Genomic DNA, 21,050 nt, shown 5'->3' on the forward strand with positions numbered 1-21,050 from the left:
ATTTCCTGTACATTTGAGTGTTTTTCCTGCAATCTGTGGTATGGTAGCATGTGTGAGCAGCTGTGATATGTTGTGCTTAGCGGTTTGGGTACAGACTGGATCAGAAAATGTCAATGAATGTAGGGGATTTCCAGTATGTTTCATCCGGACTCAGGGGTAGATGTATGAAGCAGTGATAAGGTAGAAGTGATAAACTGCTTGGTACTTTATTCTCGGCCAATCAGCTCCTGACTGTTAAGTAACAGGCTGGGTTTAAAAAGGGACAGTCAGGAGTTGATTGGCCAGTGATACAGTACCAGGCAATTTATCACTTCCCCTCCCTTATCACTGCTTCATACATCTACCCCAGAGTGTGATCCTGGGCTGGTGGGAACGTAGCTTTTTATTATTATTATTATTATTATTATTATTATTATTATTATTTATTTTCTTAATACTAAATGTAACCATTCTACTATGGCATTAGCAGTATGTGTGGTGAAGATTTGCAGGGAGCAATGAGGTGGATGACTCGTGATATAATGGGTAGCCAGCGCAGTAGGGAGGATGTGGAAAGTGGAATGATTGACACTTGCAGGTGCGGTGCATTAGCAAAATGGATGCACTATTGAATTGCTATATTCCTGCTGTTTTTAAAGTGTGTACACCGTGGTCCAGCAGACAGGAAACGGGTTCTGATTGATGGTCATAAACAGCTGCTGGACGCTGGCATGTTTAGTTCCTCAGGTGGGCAACAATGCATCCAATTACTGATACAGTCTGGATAATACATTGGGCGCATGTGCTGTGTACTTAATGAACAGTACACAGCGTATGGTCTATGGAAGAAGCAGGCTTGGCCATATGCTATAGCTGTATGCTGCAAACAGGGCAAGACAACAACCTTTTCTCAGAAATTGAGCAACATATCCAAATGGGTCATGTGGTCTTTGGAATCCATGTTTTCAATGACATCATACAGATGTAAGGTGAGGATACAGAGTCCACAGCACAATACCATGTATCCTTCTTGCATCGTCACAACCTAAGAGGCAGATGCTCACATTTGGGTTAATATTCCCCTCCAAACATACCAACAGTTTGACGGTAGAAATCTGCTGTGAAAGGGGTGCGTGAAGTCTTTGTTGGTGACAGTCACCCTATGGGTCATATTTGTCACACGTTCCCCCTACTTGCTTTATCTTACAGTCTTTTGTTAAGCACTGAATGTTTGGCAAGTTCCCTATGAACTGTTTCAAAGTGAGCCATTCGTTTTACATCGGCGAGCATTCTCTGTACTCCCTTTGGTAACTGCATTTGTGCTATTTCTAGTTCTTCAGATTTCGTAATCGTTCCTATTTCCCTTTTTCTTATTGTGTACTGCTTTATGTTTGGTAAGATTTCCTTACGCAACCCAAGTCAGAGACCTAAATCAATTCCCAGTATACTAGGTGTGTGTGTGTATATGCACAGTTTTACTAAAAAACATTGGGTGTACTTTTCTCTTTTCCATTTTTGATTTGGTTTCTGCAACACATTCGTTTCTGTGTGAATGTGTAGGTGACCACACTGCACAAGATCCAATTAAATGTAGTGGTCAAGCAACCAGATCTCTTCCACATAACTGAAGGACTGGCCTGCAAAAGGACCGGGTCCCCCGAGACGATAGTCTCCATCCCCCGAATGCTTTTATAACTAAGGGCCTTATTCTGGTTAAATCGGACGGATGCGTATTTTGGACAGGCACCGAGTGTTCTTAGCCCCGCCTATCGTACGGATTGCTTACGCCGTCCGAATGCGGTAAGACGCCAAGCGAATGGATGTTTAATGTGAACACGTCCCCCATCTGTGCGAACCTCCCCCATTCTCCGATGGTCGCCGACCATTGAATGATGGACCGACTGAGCGGTCAGGCAGCACAGAGTTCTCCAGACCACTCGGACATTTTTCCGTGTGAAAGCAGGGATATGGGCGGGCAGCTGGCATCCGGCTGTGTCAGCTGTCCGCCCCCCACACGTGCGTCACAGCCGCATTACTATACATATGCCCAGCGTTTTCATGGGAACGCCCATGAAACGCGGGGCGTACACATATGGTAATGAGCCCAAACAGCCCTTCACGCCCCTCTCCACCCCCTGCTCGGATGGTTCCATACGATCATTTTCTGCACGGAATTCACACTGTGTTGGCACGTGCGAGGCGTTCGCACATGCGCAGAAACGCCTCTGAACAAACACAAAACACCGGCCGTTCGTCCGCACACGCAGTTGTCAGACTCAATCAGAATAAGGGCCTAAACATTATTTTATTCCAAAGTTTGCTTTTTCCAAGTAGTAATTTCTGAAAAAAATACCTAGCTTTAGGGAGAGGAGAAATGGAAGTAATGCGACTAGTAACAGAGTCTCTTCATTTGCAAGGTCATATAATGTTTCTTGTTTGCTTTGCAGCTTGTGAGGACTGAAAATGAACAAGCTTCGCCAGAGTTTCCGACGTAAGAAAGACATTTATGTCCCGGAGGCCAGCCGACCCCACCAGTGGCAGACAGACGAAGAATCTGTCAGGACTGGGAAATGTAGCTTCCAAGTTAAGGTATTCATGACGACTACTCTGTAATGTGAGAGATTTTTTATTTTTATTTTGGTACTTGTTTCTTACTAGGGCCACAATCGCGGGCATCGTGTACCTTAAAGTTAAGGTACACGAAGCCCGCGATGGCCCCGATTTCCTTTGAAATCAGGTCCATTTAGCCGTCAAACGCTAAATCGCGGGCATCGCATCGGTTGCGGGCATTAACATTGCCCCAGACGAGACCGACGTGATGCCCACGATTTCCCCATAGGCTTCAATGTTAAAATAATTTTTAACATTGAAATCGGGAGCATCGCGTCGGTCTTGTGCCATTATAATGGCACAAGATGAGATGGACTTGATTAAGTCCATCTCACATAGGAACCAATGTGAAATGGGCCAATATGACCCATTTCACATTGTATATGGCCCCGTCGTCACCCCACGATTGACGTGATCCCGAAGCGTGGCGAGCGCAGCGAGCCCGCGAGGGGTGGCGGTGCGCGTCCTCCGACCTTTTCATTCCTCTACTATCCACGTCGGTGTGGAGTTGAGAATATAAAGTGTGGCGAGCGCAGCGAGGGGACGCGTATACCTGTGAAGTAATACGCGTCCCCTCGTGGGGCTCGCTGCGCTCGCCACACTTTATATTCTCAACTCCACGCCGACGTGGATAGTAGGGGAATGAAAAGGTCAGAGGACGCGCACCGCCGCCCCTCGCGGGCTCGCTGCGCTCGCCACGCTTCGGGTTCACGTCAATCGTGGGGTGAAATTGGGGGTGTAGGGAATATTTAACATTGAATCTAATGTAAAATCGGGTCCCAGGGACCCTATTCACATTTCAATCAATTAAAAAATCGCGTCGGTCACATCGCATGCGATTTGGTCGCATGCAATGCGACCGACGCAATTTTTCCGACACGACCACCCCGATGGAAATTGGTGTGGCCGTGCTAGGAAACAAGTACCTTTTTTTTGCCAATTTGTTTACATCATTGTGCTTACAATGCACTTCACAGGGTTAGGAGTTACATTTTATTTAGATTTTATGTTGATTTTTTCCATTTATGCATAGATATGTGCTAATAACCAGTTTGTGTTGTGACCATGTAGGAGTTAAGCAATAATATTATTATTAATAATAATAATAATAATAATAATAATAATAATAATGTACTTGTTTCCTAGCATGGAGCCCATCTTATGCTATCGCATACCACTAATTAAGGTATGCGATGGGACCCGATTTTCAGGGTTCTAAGAGGCGAACTGTACAATTTTAATATCGCATTGCATCGCCTGCCATTACAGTGGCATGCGATTTGTAATTGTACAGGCACCCTGATGGGTTGTTAAATGCACCCCATTGTTAATGCCACCCCCCACTATCAACGCCAACCTGAAGCGTGGCGAGCCCGCGAGGGGCAGCGGTATGTGTCCTCCGACCATTTTCATACCCCCACTATTCACGTCGGCGTGGAGTTGATTTTATACAGTGTGGCGAGCGCAGCAAGCCACCGAGCCAGAAGCGTGGCGAGCGCAGCGGAATACATGTGAAGTAATCCGCGTCCCCTCACGGGGCTCGCTGCGCTCGCTTCGGGCTCGCTGGCTCGCTGCGCTCGCCACACTGTATAAAATCAACTCCACGCCGATGTGGATAGGGAGGGTATGAAAAGGTCGGAGGACGCGTACCGCTGCGCTCGCCATGCTTCGGGGTGGCGTTAACAATGGGGGTGCATATAACATAGTAATCACCCACCAGGGTGCCTGTACAATTAGAAAATCATTTAACTATGTCATAAGATTAAAATCGTGGGCACCGTGCTAGGAAACAAGTACCATTATAATAATCATAATATCCATGGCAATACAAATACATGCTTCCCACCTGTCCATTACAGTGTTCTCAACATTGCTACTTTTCGTGCTCCTACATATAGGAGCAGATTTGTGTCTTGCTGTTAATTAAATAAACTGAAAGCACATGTATGGGGAACCTTTGGCACTCCAGCTGTTGTTCAACTACACATCCCCCGCATGCTATGCAACAGTTTTAGATTGGCTAAATCGCAAAACTGCACCAGGGCATGCTGGGATGTTTAGTTCAACAACAGCTGGAGTGCCGAAGGTTCCCCATACCTGCTATATTGTGTGTCTATAGTGTTGTTTAACCTCTTCAGTGGCAATCCCGAGAATTTTCCGGGCTGTGCCTCAGTGCCCAGTCTGGCAAGCCCAGAAAATTCTCGGGATTGCCACTGTTTACAGCCGGGCAGCGCTGCTGAGTTCACTCACTGAACTCAGGCAGCTTCTGTGCTTCCCGGCTCCCTCCCCTCTGCGGCGCCTCTGGCTCCCTCCTCCTCCCCCCCTCCACTCCGGGTTTTGTATGAAGTCCCCGGCGCCGGCTTATGACAAGCCGGCTGCCAGGGAAAGGGACGCAGTGCTGGGGGGGCGCAGGTTCGGGCAGCCGCTGAGTGACAGTTCAGCGGCGCTGCCCGGACCCAGGTAGGCGGTGGTGGGTTTTTAAAAAAAAAAAAAACCCACCACTGAAGGGGTTAAATAAACAATGGCAGCCATCTTGTCTCCTCACTTAGCAGCATTATAATCCAGACACATTAGGGAGAATGTATTGAGAGTGAAAGAAGAAAAGTACTCTCTTTTGTCTGAGGGCACTCCTTAAATGTCAAAAAGGTTTTTAATAAAATTGAACTTTTAATGGAGACGTTTAAAATGTTAATGGACATACAGACAGACAACATCAAACATTAAAGATGAACAGTTGAATGGTATTAACTATTATAGAATAAATTTGTATTCAACTGTTAATATAACACACAGGAGTAATCAGATAGGAAACAACAATGATCAGACAATCAAGGCTATTATTATTATTATTATAGATCAGCCGGGTTTCAGATTTAAATTCTCTTGTTCCTATCACCTGTGGTAAGGAAGTAATAAGCGAAATATCTATATTAAAGTATTTAGCCAGAGAGAAGTTGTTCTCCTCTGGTGCAGTCCGGATGTTATCCCTTTTAGCCTAAGCAGTCTCGGATGAGCCCATTATAAATCAATTAGTTATGCCAAGCTGCTTAGTGTGACAAAGTCTGAGATACAGAGCCAATCTAGGTATCAAATTGCGTAGGTAACCGTTACAAGAAAGGGGGTGTCAAAAAATAAAGATATATATCAGAGATAAGTGACACTCACAGTTGTAAAGATTGAGGAAGCTGCTGCTGAATCTCTCAACCGTCCTGGTTCCCTGAGAGTCAGTGAGCATTCGGCAATTTTTGGCTGTATGTACAGAGTGTCTGAGTTAGGAAAAGTGGGGTGTCTGCTTTCTCCTTTTTAGTAGTGCAAATACCCTGTTGCTATGGTAACAGTGCAGGGTTAAGTGCTAATCAATACTTTTTGGAGATGAGAGTACCCCTAAGGAAAGGGATGTGTAAGAGGGAAATAGTAAAAATAGGCGTCTTACTCTTGGGGGTAGGTGTGCTGCTTTCTGTTATGTGCTATAAGATTCAAGCTTTGGTAGCAGATGAGCGGCACCTGCCTCCTATCTGCGTGAGTAGGTAGATGGAAAAATAATGATCGAGTATAGAGCCAGAGAAAAAGACAAAAGTGGGGAGAGAAACTGCCGTTTTTTGGTGTGACAGCTGAAATAATAGCAATGTTACAATGGTATGTAGTAGCGGTGACCGCCGCTTACCTATTGGCCTCTGCCCGGTCTTATGTCATCTAAGGTCCAGATCTGCAAATAGCCACCAGTGCGGCACGGAGTGGGGATGAGCCGCTTCTGCGGCTTGGTTTAGGGAGAATGTAAAGGCCTTGTTAGGTGAAACGGCCGTCGGCTCATAGGGCCACTGTCACTGAATTAAATTGTGTATATATTGTCTGTAAAGAACCATGTTGTGAGGGAGAAATATCTGTAAAATATTAGTGTATCACAGGTCCCCTCTGTTACCTCTTAGTCTGTACAGGACGGGCGATGGGAGAGTGTGAGCGGTGCTATAGCATTGCTGAATAGCCGGCTCACAGACTATCCGTGACACTGCCCGCCTCCGCAGTAGAGGGGAGATAACAGCCAATCACGGTACCTGCGACTAAAGAACGGGGCATATCCAAGCCCTAGTCGCAGTCACAAAGTACCTATAGTGACTTAGACTGTATGCTACAAAGCTTGTAAGCTGCAGCTAGCAGAACACGGAGGACGGAAATAAATAAATAAAAGCCGCTAATACATCCGGGGGGACTTGTATAAACTGTCACAGTTATTCTTTGGTGGAAATTCATTACAAATACACAAAACAGCATACTGCAGGGTTCTATGTTAAAATTTATTAACAATATCTGCAAGAAACCAAGAAATTGTCTAACCAATTAAAAATTGTATGGTGTGTATGCAACTGAGAAATTGTATAACAAGCCACAAAGAATCTAAGGTGGCTGAGACTGTATGCTGCAAAGCCAGTGAGCTGCAGCTAACCGTAAACGGCAACAAATAAAGAAAGAAAGAAAAGCCGTTAATTCCCCCTGGGGACTTGTATACATTGTTACACTTATTTCTGTGGAAATTCAGTATAAAGACATAAAGCTGCACACTGCAGAGCTCTACGTTAAATTTATCAACAATATCTGCAGAAAAACATATCTAAAATTGTATGGTGTGTATGCGAGTGTGAAATTGGACAATCCCAGAGAAACAATACATTTACTAAGTCCCTAAAGACACATTGGCAACATAATAAAAACAGAGTGACACACACTATCTCTGTGTCAGAATAAAAATTATACTAATTACAAAATATCAGAGATACACAGAGAACAGTGGTTCACGGTATAAACTTATTTCTGCAAATTCTCAAGTCCTGATGAAAGCGTCCTTCTTCAGAGCTCTGTTTTGACTATGTTTCTCAGTAGATGTGGAAAGCAGCACTGTAATCTTTAGCACTGTGATTTGGGTATGGATGGTTAGGTCGACCCAAGAAAGGTTGACATTCCTTAAATCAACACCAGAAGGTCGACAGGGTGGAAGGTCGACTATGCAGAAGGTCAAAAAAAAAATTCTTGTTTTTTTTTTTAAGGCATCTAGATCTAGACATCTAGTTCTGGACACTGTCTGAGTGTACGGCAGCCCCTCGCATCACTCGCTGCTCGCACCATGCTTTGGGCACAGTGCCTCGCTAGGCGCGGCACACTATTCTATTCTCCCTCTGTGCCCTAGTGGATGGTAGGGCATGAACTACCGCCTGTTCCGGAACCACAGTTGGGAAAAATAAAAAAAAAATGTGTCGACCTTCTGCCGGTTGATCTAAGGACCCTGTCGACCTACAGTCCCTGTCAACCTTCTGGTGTCGACCTAAGGAGTGTCGACATTTCTTACCTAATGACCGCATCCCTGTGATTTGTACCCTTCGTTTTCTAGTGTCGTTTTGATAATCAGGATAAATTAAACAAAACTTTTCAGATAGACACATTGGGAGGGGGGGGGGAGCAACATGACATTTGTTGATTCTGTTTTAGAGGCAATAAATTAGGGTACTGATCATAGAGTCAATCGTAATTCGGTCGATGCTGAAAAGGTCAAGATGAGGAAGTAATCAACACATGAAATTGTCAACATGACCACATTTTTGGTGTGACTTTACTTTTGAGCACCTTTAGCCCAATTAGTGTACCGCGTACCCTCGCTTTTCGCTCCATGCTTTAGGCCATGTGCTTTACACTTTTCTGCACTCCCCACACTTTACTATTCCCACTTGCTCTCCTTGCTTCAGTTCAGGTGCCTCGCTCCACGACCACTGCAGAGTCCACGTCAGTGATAAAATATGAAAAAAAGTGAAAAACTCATGTCAACGGATTGACCATGGCGACCAATGATGGATGACCTGTTGGCTGTCAACCTAATGCATGTAGACCCAAAGTCAGGATCCTTTATATCATGGGTCCTCAAACTGTGGCCCTCCAGATGTGGTTAAACTACAAATCCCAGCATGCCTTGCCACAGTTTTCCTATAAGGGAGTGTTAAAACTGTGGCAAGGCATGCTGGGAATTGTAGTTTCACAACATCTGGAGGGCCGCAGTTTGAGGACCCATGCTTTATATTAGTGTAGAGTAGCTGGAGAAGAAGAGTGATATTGCAGAGTGAACCAGCGTGTAGAATAATAATAGCTGTAGACTTTCCAGGCGGATCGGGGTATCGATTACTGCTGTCTGCAGAGATGTAATGTTAACCGCAGCAGTCAAAGGGTGTATCACAAACACTGAGGGAGACTGGTGCGGCACTCGGCATCCACCGACTGGGCCAGCATGCAGAGGGGTACTGGCCGCAAGCTTCTCCAAGTAATTCAGCTCTTCAAATTGCACTTGCTCCAAGAATGCAATGTTAGTGTAGCAGTCACCAAGTAGTGCTTGGGTGCCGGACGGGATCCCGACAGTCATTTACCCAACGTCGGGATTTCGACAGTCAAAACCCCAACACACGGGGCCCGACGGCCACGGCTATTCTCCCTCGTGGGGGTCCACAACCCCCATAGAGGGAGAATAGAATAGGGGCTTTGTTGCACTCACCATGCTGTCTGGGTCCGGCCAGTCGGGATAATGAATGTTGGGATCCCGACTGTCGGTACCCTATACCACACCCAGTTACTTTTGGTCTGAGGTGTGTAAGAGGGAGTGGACACACATGTCTACTGTCCCCAAGTCTTGGAGGAAGACATGAGTGAGTTACGAAGAAGCTAAACATGAACTTCATTTCTATGATCCAAATTCTGTTAAGCATGGCTTAAAACATTTGTGAGGCTTTCCATTATATTGCCAGCTAGCAGGAAGAGGAAAGGGCCCAACAATGTCCAATAGCGAATTTAATCAGATTGTGTTTCTTTGTGTTTTTTTTAAATACAGAAGCCTCTAGATATGGGATTAACCAGTTTGTAGAACGATGCATTTTGCTTGATATAAGTAAATGGAGAAGAAATAGTAATGCAACTTTTCAGTTTGTCAGACAAGCGGTAGCGATATGGAGATAAAGATAAAATATGTTTATGCAATGGGAAGCCGTACCTGCCACCACTGTGCTGCAGTAATTGTTTTGTAAAAATGTCCTGAATTGATCTGTTGTTTAAAGCAAGGTTATTTTATCTTTCATTCATAGGGAACACTGGATAGTCATTTAATGGTGGGGTATAGATGGGTGATCAGTGGAGCTGGGCACTTTCATTTTAAATTTGTGTAAGTGGCTCATTCTCCCCCCACCCCCCCCCCCTCTATGCCCCTCCCCCAGGCTCATGTGCCTGGTAGAGCTGCACACTAATGGGCCCTACACACATACCGATGTTTGTAGGGCAACCTAGCTATGCTAGGTCGGGCTGTTCTGCTCCTCTGTCGCTCAGCACACACAGCTGACAGCCCGCACACAGAGCGAGCGGACAGTGCCAGCGTTCTCCTGTGAGAGAACCCTGGCGATGCTGATATTGATGGACACTGTTCATCAATCTCGGCCAGCGACACGCGAGGATGTGCATTACTGTCGCTATAGCCCCCACACACACACCAATGTATTTTATAAGCGACTTTTCCAAAATAAGCAAAATCGCTTAGAAAATGCCTTGATCGGCATGTGTGTAGACCGTATAACTCTGGAGCACCAGAGTATTTTTTTATTTTCTTTATTTTGTTTAATTTAAAACTTATAGTAGCTATGAACAGTCTCACCGTTTGCCCCCGTTAAGCCTGCCCTGTGGGAGCTTCATACAGCAGCACCTACAGATATGGAGCCTACCACCTCTAGCAGCAAGGCTGAAGGCTCTGGTGTTATGTACACGTGGTCCCTGGCTAGTTGGGGATCTTAGGTATTTGGTTGGCAGCATATTAGAGTGGGAGGAGCAGAGGCACTATTTAGTGTACGTTTTCTCATCCCGCAGCTACCGACAATCACGGCCGCATTGTGCACTACACAGCGCAGATGGGGGACAGAGCCAGACTGGTCTACGTTGCTCTCTTCCCACAGTTTTATTAACTGGTCTGGGGAAGGGGCATAGAGGGGCCTGCCACACACATTTAAGTTTAAAGTACCCAGATCTAGGGTGGCCATTCCCGTGATCGGCGGGATTCCGGGATTTGGCCCCCAAAACGCCGGGATTTTGGGTTTAGACTGCGCATGCGCAGTGGCTTCTCCCATACCCGGCATGCGGCCTGCGCAGCGGGACTAGGTCAGAGGTCATGCTGCGCAGGGCACAGCCCGCCTCAGCCAGCCGCCCGCCCAGCCAGCCTTCCCGGCCACCCAGCCACTCAGCATACCTGGCTGCAGGCCACCCAATTGGCCCGGCCGCCCAGTCAGCAACCTCTGCAAATGTAAGTAAATAGTGGGTGGCTAGGGCGTTTTTTATTATTAGGGATGCCAATCCCGGGATTGAGCATTTTTCACCCACCTATACCCCACCGTAAATAACTCTCCACTGTCCCCTAGGGAATCCGAGAAAGGGATTTATCGCTAAGTACACTACACCAGGATATTCAGTTTTTCTGACCCTCTTTGAAATTTTCTTAGTTGAGAAAATAGAACTGGTTTTGCGTTGGATTTAATGTGAGCATGCGGCTGTTATGTACATCATTCCACTTCCTCCTATACTTCACCTTTTATTACAGTGGTTTCACAATAGCAAGAGTTATGTAAGTGTACACTAACCCTTGCTTAAATAAATGACATCACCTAACAAAAATAAGGGAGATCGCAGCTCAGTATCATGTCTGGATGGGTGGTTCCACTTCCCTTTTAAATTCATTAGCGAATAACAGGAAAATAAACTTATTCCTGTTGGCGCAATGCGATATGAAGAGGGCTAATTGTTTTTCTTCCAAATGTTGAGTAAAGCTATGACGAATGTTTGGATTTATGGATTGGAAATGACTGGTCTTTTATCACACCTCCCTTGGTATTCCTCATTAAATGTTTTATCAGTGCTCTCGCTGCAGCTCACTGTCTGAGGATCTTATCTTTGTGACTACCTTTACTCATGCCTTAGTAACCGCAATGGTTCATTTCCATCCTTTTTCGTAATTTTCAGGATTTTGTAGTCAACAAGCTTTTGTATTAAATCCGAAACTAACGGCTTAATTCAGAGGTGTACATATTTCCGATGTTTTCAGCTATTTTTATATGTATGCATTCCAATTGTCTCTGTGCGGAGTCTCAGGTGCTGGTACTGAATGCAGAAAATGGTCTGTTCAGTGGGTCTGTTGTGGCGAGATGATGAAAGTGGTGGTATATACACACACACATAGTGGGCCATATATACTGATGGAGAAACCATACCTGTCATTAGGCCGGGTGTAAGTTTCAGGGTTGTTACTGATAGTGGTGTCTAAGGACTAATCGGTATTCATGTATATGGATGCTGAAAGTGGGCGTTTGAGGCCTTTAGCCATAAAGATGTACACGGGGGGAATTTGTATAGGCAGTTGCATAACGTCTCAAGGTCACCTCTGATTCAGACTTTAATGAAAGGCTCATTTTGTTTGCTGCTTGACCATGTTATCTTGTACAGTGTGTAGCTCTTTGAAGTAGCAGTGCTCCTAGGGATGAAATATGAACCTTTTTTAATGTTACTTGCTGCCAAGGGCATAACTGAACTTGGTGGACCCCATACCAACCTTTTGAATGGAACTTTACCACAATGCTTCTGAAGAAGCACCTCGCTCCTCATTTCTCTAAAATGGGAATTTACTGCAGCAGTAGTAGCAGCAGTAGTAGCAGCAGCTGCAGCAAGTAGTCTTATATGATCATAGGCTGCAGCCATATGCAGACAAGGGAACAGGTGTCTCTTTGGAGCATCTGTCTGATTTGGGCTATCCATGCATAGCTTATTGTCTATAGAGCTACTATATAGAAGAGTCATTTTCGTGTTATTTAGAAGGAGGATCCTTATAGCCAATCCACTCCAATCCTCAGAATGTCATTCCAGGGATTAGTGGTGAGTTATCACATGACTCTGCTTCTTGTAGCCAGCCTGCAGCCTGCCTGGCCATTTTCTGCATGCGTTGCGGTTGACCGTAATTAAGTCAACACACTAAAAATGTTGACATGGTCAACAAAATCAGTAGGTCGAATATGGAAAAGGTTGACGTGGTTTTCTTTTTGTAATGAGGCGGTTTTTCATAGTTCAGTATCCATGTGGACAAAGAAGGAGCATGTAATAGTGTGCCTATATGTTCACAGCTTCTTTAGTTTTACCCTTAGAAGTACTATGTGCATTTATTGATTTTTTTTTTTTTTTTGGAAATATATACTTTCAGAGTCTGTTTTGGTAGCAACACAAATCTAGTATTTTAAGTTGAGCACTGAATAGTATTTAATTGTATTTCAAGTAGGACACTCACCCACTGCATCGTAATCACACGAAAAGCAGCTGCGATTTGCCAGTTTTCGAGCAATCCGTCGCAATTGCACGCAAACAGGCCATATTGCGCTAGTGGATGGGGGCCTTTAACTTCCGACAAGCATGTTGCTTACTCTGAAGTGTGCTGTATAATATGAAGAGACATATTGGCGGACAAGCTACACCCTGGCCACAACCTGTTTGAACCCCTTCCGTCAGGCAGACGTTTTAGGTCCATCCCAGCGAAGACGACAAGAACTACAAAAGGCTTCTTCCCAATAGCTGTCCACCATCTAAACCGTATTGAACGTACTAAATACTAACTCAAACTGTTCTAGATATATGTGAAATGTATGTGATGTATGTTTATGCCTCTCTTCCCACCCCCTTTGTGTTCCCTGATTGATACTGCACTGTTACCACAAAAAATTCCAAGCATAAGCAAGTATACCTGGCCAATAAAGATGATTCTGATTCTTTGGTGAAAAACTTGAGGGTGGTGGACTATACTAGCACTCTCTATCATATATAAAAATGTGTATGTATATATGTAGTTAATTATTCTGTGTCTGAATTTTTTAATTTTCTGTAATGATCGTAACGATTCATTGGTTTCTCCCCACTCTTTCTCATTAGTATCTGGGACATGTGGAGGTGGATGAATCGCGGGGGATGCACATCTGTGAAGATGCAGTGAAAAGACTGAAATCAGTATGTATTTTATATTACCTTGATTTAGACACCTACATTCCTGCTAATATTAATCCTTTAGATGGTATCTCCATGTGAGCCAAAAAGCTGAAATTACAGGCAGTACTTTTGTTGTGACATCACCGCCTGTGTGTGCGAGAATTAACCAATCCTACGTGACCTACATGGATAGGGTTTTTGGAGTACGATGAGACTTTCTGCCCTGCATATAAATTGTCATGGGTAAGGTTCAGTGAAACAACACGCTACATCACAGTGCAATACACAAGTCATCCCTTTTTAGGAGAATAGATTTAAAAGGAAGCTATACTGTATAATGCTATCATTTTAAGTAAATTCTTTACCCACAAGATCATGCTTTTCTTAAAGCTCAATAAACTAGAGAAAGGGATGACCTCCCATTTTATGTATAACTAAAATGTTCTACATGTGTCCTATGTAGGACACCATCCATACTGGTAAAATAGTCTCACGTTCTCAAAGTGCAGTAGTCAGGGCCCACACTCCACTAATAGACTGCATGGTGCTATTACAGCACACACATTGCAGGCATGCAGTAATCCATTCAGACGTGGGTGATTGTGATACCCATAAGCCCCTAGGTCCATGTGTTCATACCACACAAAAAGAAGTCACTACAGCTGAGTCCATTTACATATTCTATTTTGAGCAAGCAAGGCATAGCTATATATTTTAAGTACAGGTTGAGTATCCCTTATACCAAATGCTTGGGACCACAAGCATTTTGGCTAAGGGATTTTTATGTGTTTTTTTTTTTTTTGTTATAACATACTTACCTGGTCCCTCCGATTGTCCCACGGCGGCCTTCATGGAACTTCTTCAGCGGTCCCAGATGTGCATTGCGCGAGTTTTCAGGCACGCCGCGCAATGCATTCTTGGGACCGCTGAAGAAGATCCTGAAGGCTGCCGTGGACATTGGGGGTCTTGTTGGTAAGTATGATGGGGCAGGTAAATATATCTATCTATCTATCTATCTATCTATATATATATATATCTCTATCTATATATCTATCTATATCTATCTCTCTCCGAAATATTCAAAAAAAAAACAAAAAACATCTCTCTCTTATGCAAAAAATATTTCAGATATGAGATCTCCGGATACGGGAGACTACCTGTATTGCAATGGGATAACAGAGCTGGAGTTTTTTTCCCTTAATGGACTTTAAAAACAATTAAATATTCTGTTTAATGCACAGTACGGAGATGAATGTATATTGCAAGACCTAGAACCTGAGAAATGCTGCTTCAAATACATATACCTTCCTTCTGAACACAGAGCAGCTTTGACGAGTTGTACCCTTCAATGCTTTGCTTATTGGCTGCTATCTCCATATAATTGCATCTGCTGGGCATGTATAAAAGAGCATGAAATGAAAGGCAAGCCCTATGTTTGTCTGTTTTATTCTTTCAAAGACCCACATATTGATTTTGGAACAACTTTTTTCTGTACGTTTTATTGTTATACAAAAGACTAGATGGCGGGAGAAGTGTCTAATATATGTGTGTTGCCTTGATACTGCTAAGTGTCAGTTCTGTAAGATACACGAAAAGGACAGGGGTTTTACTAATGCAAGGTGCAGAAGCGATAAGTCAGGTATACAGTACATAATAGTATTCCCACCCTGTGCTGTCCCTTTTTCATGTATGTCTGTTGTGCTTCTTATACATGTATGACATGTTTAATATATTTTTTTGTTTTTAGCAGGTTTAATAAAGAATCATAATTAATGATTTTCCTTGTGTTTTCAAATATAACAATTAACCATCATATACAGTAGTTTATTTTTAAAGATAATCAATCTTGCATGACTACTCGTTTTCTTTTGTTTTTAACTCTGCTGAAGTTGGTTTTCCAAGTGAATCTCGCTTTAACCCGCGCTGCTCTTGGAATAATATTAACGATTAACTGTCACCCTGAAAATAGGAAGATGTGGTGAAATGTCCTTAGCATCTGCTCGCTGCAGACTGACTTTGTGTAGGAGTGTGATGAATTGCAGGGTCGTTGAACTTGGCAGCAGAAGGCTCCTTCTTTCTCATTATATGTCCTAACAGATTCATGACATACTTACATTATATTCTCTCTGCCTGAGGTGTATATTGTATCCGCTTGTTTCTGAGCCCTTCGGATACTGCTGTGCTTAAAGCCGTTCAAGAGGAATGAATTAATCTTCTCAGAAGCAGGGTTCGGCGAGCACAGCGTAAATCCCAAACAGAGCTTGATGGCGTCACACGACTTTGAGCGAATAGGCACAGTTCTATCTTACATGTACATGTTGCAGATATAGCCTTGTATTTAATACAAAATACTTATGATAATCTAAATTGACCAAATGTAATTATCATTCCCCTAAATTTGAGATGAACACTTCATCTTGCCTTATCTAGGGAATAGAATACTTTCACGACCTTACTCTACAGACCAGTTGTATTGTCATGTGCAATGGGGATTGTATTACACCGCTATTCACTGAGACTTCAAATTGTTTTTTAAATGCATTTTTAATTCATAGACCGGATATCCTGTGATAGTTGTGTAATTACAAAGTGTACACTGGTAATGTCATAACTGCACACCTCCTGTTCTTTCTAATATGTAAAGAAAACATAAAAGATTTGATTTTTCAAATTCTGCAGCTGCTCTCCACTCACTCAGCACTTCCCAGACACTGCGGACGGCCTACTCCGCCACTGCACCCATAGCCCCCGGGTGCTTTATGCTGCCCAGATACCACCTCGCCGCCCCCTGTATCCATCCTACAGCTCCCGCCGGTTACAGCGCCGTGACCCTGTGCCCCTAGTTGAAATGCATCTAGATGGTGTGACGACAAAGACATTTTAGACTTTATTTTAATAAGAATAAAATCTATTTTATCATAGGAAGTTTTAATGAAGGTTCATTCATCATGAATGCTTTCCGGCAGTTCCTATCTGTATTTCTTTACTAATTACTTATAAACATAGTTAGTTAGTTGCCTTCTGCTGCCTTGTCTCAATGTGTGGTTGGTTTTTAATAACAAATTTTATATTGTAAAATAACATTTTGCATTTTTTCTTTCAACCAGGAACTTGGTAGTGTAGTTCAGATATTACCAGCGCAACTAGGAGAGCGGTTCAGAACACACATTAGATGTGGGCGTACTTTGCACTCCTAGATTGTGCCTGGTTTGCACACTTGTTACATTGTGTCAGCAAATGGATACATGCAATATTACAGTTTTAAACGTTCACAGTTGGAGTTGGTTTGCTTTTTCGGCTCACTCAAATCTTCTAGGTCCTTAATTTTAAAAAAAAAAGTACTTTTAGTGACTTGAATAACAGAATCAAGTTGTTAATTGAATTCTTACCAATATACATCTCTCTTGTTGCCAAACTGCCTGTACTCTAAATCCAATCCTCGGGACAAGCTAAACATGTATGTTTTCCAGGTCTCAGAGAAATTCAGGAGAAATTACTAGAACCACTTGTGGAACTTGTATAAAAGGTGTCTGTCAGTAAATGCAGTCCTCAGATCATTCACATTTTACAGATCTCCCAAATCAGCGGATCCCAAGCTTTCATTTATGAGTACCCTTTCCTCTCAATTTGAAATATCCCCACTATGTTACGAGTGGAAGTGAGCGGTATGCGTGCCCTTATACTAAGGAGTAGTGTGTGGTCAGGAATCCTATGTGTACAGTCTCCGGGGTTCCCGCTGACGCCTGTAGTATTAATGCTGCTGCTTTCTCCTCCTGTGTTAGTGCGGGGCTGATGATTGCTGATATCTAAAGGCAGCGTGGATAGCTCCCAGTGGATCGCTGGTTGGGCAAAAACACGAGGAGACGCTGATGACACTGCAGACGGATTCAGAAGTGATGCAACGTGGTTTATCTCCACGGTAATGGGGGACTACTTCCGCCATCGGGAGACCACTTCTTCCGCCATTAACAATGTTATTGTCAAGTATCCCAACCAGTCTGCAGTGTACTCCCCGGGGGGTACAAGTACCCTATATTGGGAACCACTGCCCTAGATGGTGCAAGATTGTATTAATTACTGGCCAGTAAGAAATACACTATTGCACCATCTAGGACAGCGGTTCCCAATTCACACATGGTGCTAGTTAAGTCACTACAGAGATCTGCAGAACAAGCACTGTAGGGTTCCCTGAGACCTGGAGTTCGAAAACATACTGAGCTATGAATGCACCTGTGCCCCAGGAAGGAGTTATAGAAAACATGCGCTGTAGTGTGTCCCAAGGACTGGATCTGAGAAGTCATTCTGTACTATTACTCCTCAAACTATACTGGACGATTGCTCTTTAAGTTCTATGCAAGTTAACGCGAATGTCCTATATAGATAAACAAAAAAAAAATTTGCATTGACACAATGAAACGAGTGCTGTAGAACAAAACAACATTAACATTTAGAAAACAAAAAAAGTAATAACGTACTTGCCTATAACAAACTGCCAAGTTACTCACTGAAAGGAATTGGATACAGAGCTGTGAAGATTGGTTTATTTCTTGCATGGGAAATAACAGGGTGCCGCTTGATTTTCTTCCTTTCTCTTATGGCAGCATTTGCCTGCCCCAGACACAACCTTTAGAATAACCCCTTCTTTCCCGTGCTTGGTCATAGGGAGCAGTGCCTCCTACTTGCTCCTTCTCTTATAGAGCTTACTAATACTTCCTGCACTGTCCTTGATGCATGATGATTTAAAACCTTGGGAGATTTGTAGCTTCCAGCAATAATAGTGCTCGACTTGTCCCCTCCCCTGTTCCTCCAGGAAAGGAAATTCTTCAAAGGCTTCTTTGCAAAAGTAAGTTCCAATGCGATTTGTGATTAAATTTATAAGGAGTTACACACTGGTATAGAACTGTCTCTACATAGCGTTTGATGTTGTATGCCTTCACTTTGTAATCCCTGCAATGTTGAGGTTAGTTATTTTGTGTAGACCATCATTCTTTAAAAAAAAAAAGCTTGGCCTAGAAGTGGGAAAGTTCCTACACTTCACAATGCTCGCAGATATGCCAGGGAGAGCCTCCGCATTACAACTGGAAATTAAAGACTCGCCCACCACTACCTTCCCTGAGTGTTGAATTGCCTTCTTTTAACAAAATAAATCAAATATATTGCAGATGATAGTTTTAAAGGATATATTTCTACAATATATGGGCAGTCAACGTGAAGCTGTAAACTGTAATAATCGAGCCTGCAAAGAAACCTTAATATATATATGTTCGGATTTGTGTAAATAAAGAAACCTAGATACTACAGCATGCGCTATTATGGTACCGGAGCCACTCCTACATTGTGTGTGCAGGCGCATAGAATCCACATTATTATCTACAGTTTCAAGTAACTCCATTATGCATTGGAAGCACTGTCCCATGCACTTTAAGCCTAATTTAAAAATAGATGGATGGAAGTTCAAAGCTGCATGTAGGCAGCAGTGCACTTCTATCCAGTATCTAGGAGGGTCTGTCTGAGACTTCCCAGTAGAAGAGACGCATATTGCGATGAATCCCCCCAGAAGGATGGCCAATGGAAGTGGGGGCTGTGAGGTGAGAGAGTCTGCCTTGTAACTTGCCCCGGTTTCTAGGAATGTAACCCCCTCTCTACCTGCTCAACACTGCTGCCTATCAATCTGCAGAGAAAGAGGGTCACTATGGGTGACAATGCAAGGCATGTGCCATTAATTTGGAATCTGCATGGTACACAATACCTGTATCCATCTTTGAATCAGGCCCTGTGTCCTGTAATTTAAAATGTCAGAATAAGCATTTCCCCCTAATTCTCTCCTAGTACAGAGCGGCCATTGAGATCCTCATTAACTCCCACTGTGACTTCCAGTAACTTGTTTCTATTGGACTAGCAGAAATTTGCAGCTATGGGCTTTTAACATGTGTTGAGATATTTTTGGCAATCTCACCGCTAACTGAATCCTGCTCTAGCCCCAGTGTTTAAAAATAAAATAAGCGGAGCATCCTATTGGCTGCAGTAATTTGTGTAATGAATCCTCCTGGGCCTATCCAATAATCCCTCAGAAGCCAGCATTTGTGGGAATTGTGCTGCATTCAAATTAAAAGCCCCAATAACCGTCCCTCGTAGCTCCTCGTATTCCTGCAGTGTGTCCGGGAACTTCACCCGTGATCCCATGAGTCATCGCCTGAAAATAGAGGGTACATTCAATAAAGCTTGTAAAAATGAAGAGCGGTGATGTTGCCCATAGCAACTAAGCAGATTCTGCCTGTAAATGTTTTAGTTTGCAATAGAGAAATGATAGAAAATGATTGGTTGCTATGGGCAACCGCTCCGGTTATCATTTTTACAAGCTTTAGTAAATTTACACCTACTGTAGGCTCTTCTGCTTTTTGGTTTAATCTAAATACCATAAAAAGTACAAAAGAATGGTAAATAAACGATACATCATTTGGAAATGGCCTTAAACTTATATGTATAGGACTTTAATTAGCGGCTTCATCAATTTGCCCAGCAATTTCACTGCTAAATGTCACCTCCTGCGATGATAAAGGACTCTATAATCCAGCAGGGCACATGTGATATTATGGACTCCCTGTGCTGGTATAGTTACTGTATATATAGGCCTAACCTAGCGATCACACATGATACCATGGGCACCTATACCCATTACCTCATCGGCACAGCTCCAAAGCACCTACTGTAGGATAAATGAGACAATCTGGTGCGGGAGGTTAGAGCTGGGCCTCCTATATGGAAGCCCATACAATACTTGACACACTGCTGAATAGAAGCATCCTCCTGGTTCTATGCCACCTTGCTGGGCACCAAGTCATATAGCAAAGAGGTGCAGTAGAAACCAGTGCATAGCACCTTTGTCCATGCTATATTGTAAGGTTATCTAGTACAGGAGGTTTAGGGAGAACTCTCGTTCTGACCTATTTCTTTAGGTCGGGCTGTATTCAATTTATTGTAGTAATGGCACCTAACTAGTGTCCAAATGGATCAGTGTTTAGATGTATAAATTGGCTAAACCCACCTAGATCACCTGATCAGTTCAGTTTCCTTAGCGTGGGGGGGGGGGGGGGCTTTGTATAGAAGCAAAGATGGTAAGCAATGTTACTTACTGCCACTAAAAGATTGGTAGTTCTGCTGGTGGAGCAGAAGTTCAGCCTCACAAAGGGTACTGGTCTATGTACCTGTATCTCCCTGAATCATGCAGCACTGCACCCCACCTGGCTGTGGTAGGGCACGGTTTCCCAAAAATAGGTGTTTCTCATTTTAATAATATTGTCTGCATAACAATTACTGCTGGTTCATAGGAATCTCAAGTCCTGTATAAATGGGGGAAATATTTTGTGTACATTAAATAGTCTTTGTAGTAAATTGCTAATTTGATTTTAAAATAGATACATAATTATTATGCCTCAATT

The 21,050-nt window shown here is 43.4% G+C and overlaps 1 protein-coding gene across 4 annotated transcripts in view; it reads left to right on the plus strand.

Annotated features, from left to right (window-relative positions):
• The window catches only part of NUMB (NUMB endocytic adaptor protein), an 86,602-nt gene that overhangs the window by 50,245 nt on the left and 15,307 nt on the right, over positions 1-21,050 (plus strand). For 2 of the 4 annotated variants that reach the window (XM_083166797.1, XM_083166799.1), the window contains exons 2-4: positions 2,427-2,568; positions 13,558-13,632; positions 18,422-18,454. In XM_083166797.1, the coding sequence (XP_083022923.1) occupies positions 2,443-2,568; positions 13,558-13,632; positions 18,422-18,454 (234 nt within the window). In that variant the 5' untranslated portion in view covers positions 2,427-2,442. The remainder of the gene's footprint in view (positions 1-2,426; positions 2,569-13,557; positions 13,633-18,421; positions 18,455-21,050) is intronic. The other 2 variants (XM_083166798.1, XM_083166800.1) reach the window with 1 other exon arrangement.

This window comes from Crinia signifera, chromosome 12, assembly GCF_055691185.1.
Source record: "Crinia signifera chromosome 12, ASM5569118v1, whole genome shotgun sequence".
Taxonomy (NCBI): domain Eukaryota; kingdom Metazoa; phylum Chordata; class Amphibia; order Anura; family Myobatrachidae; genus Crinia; species Crinia signifera.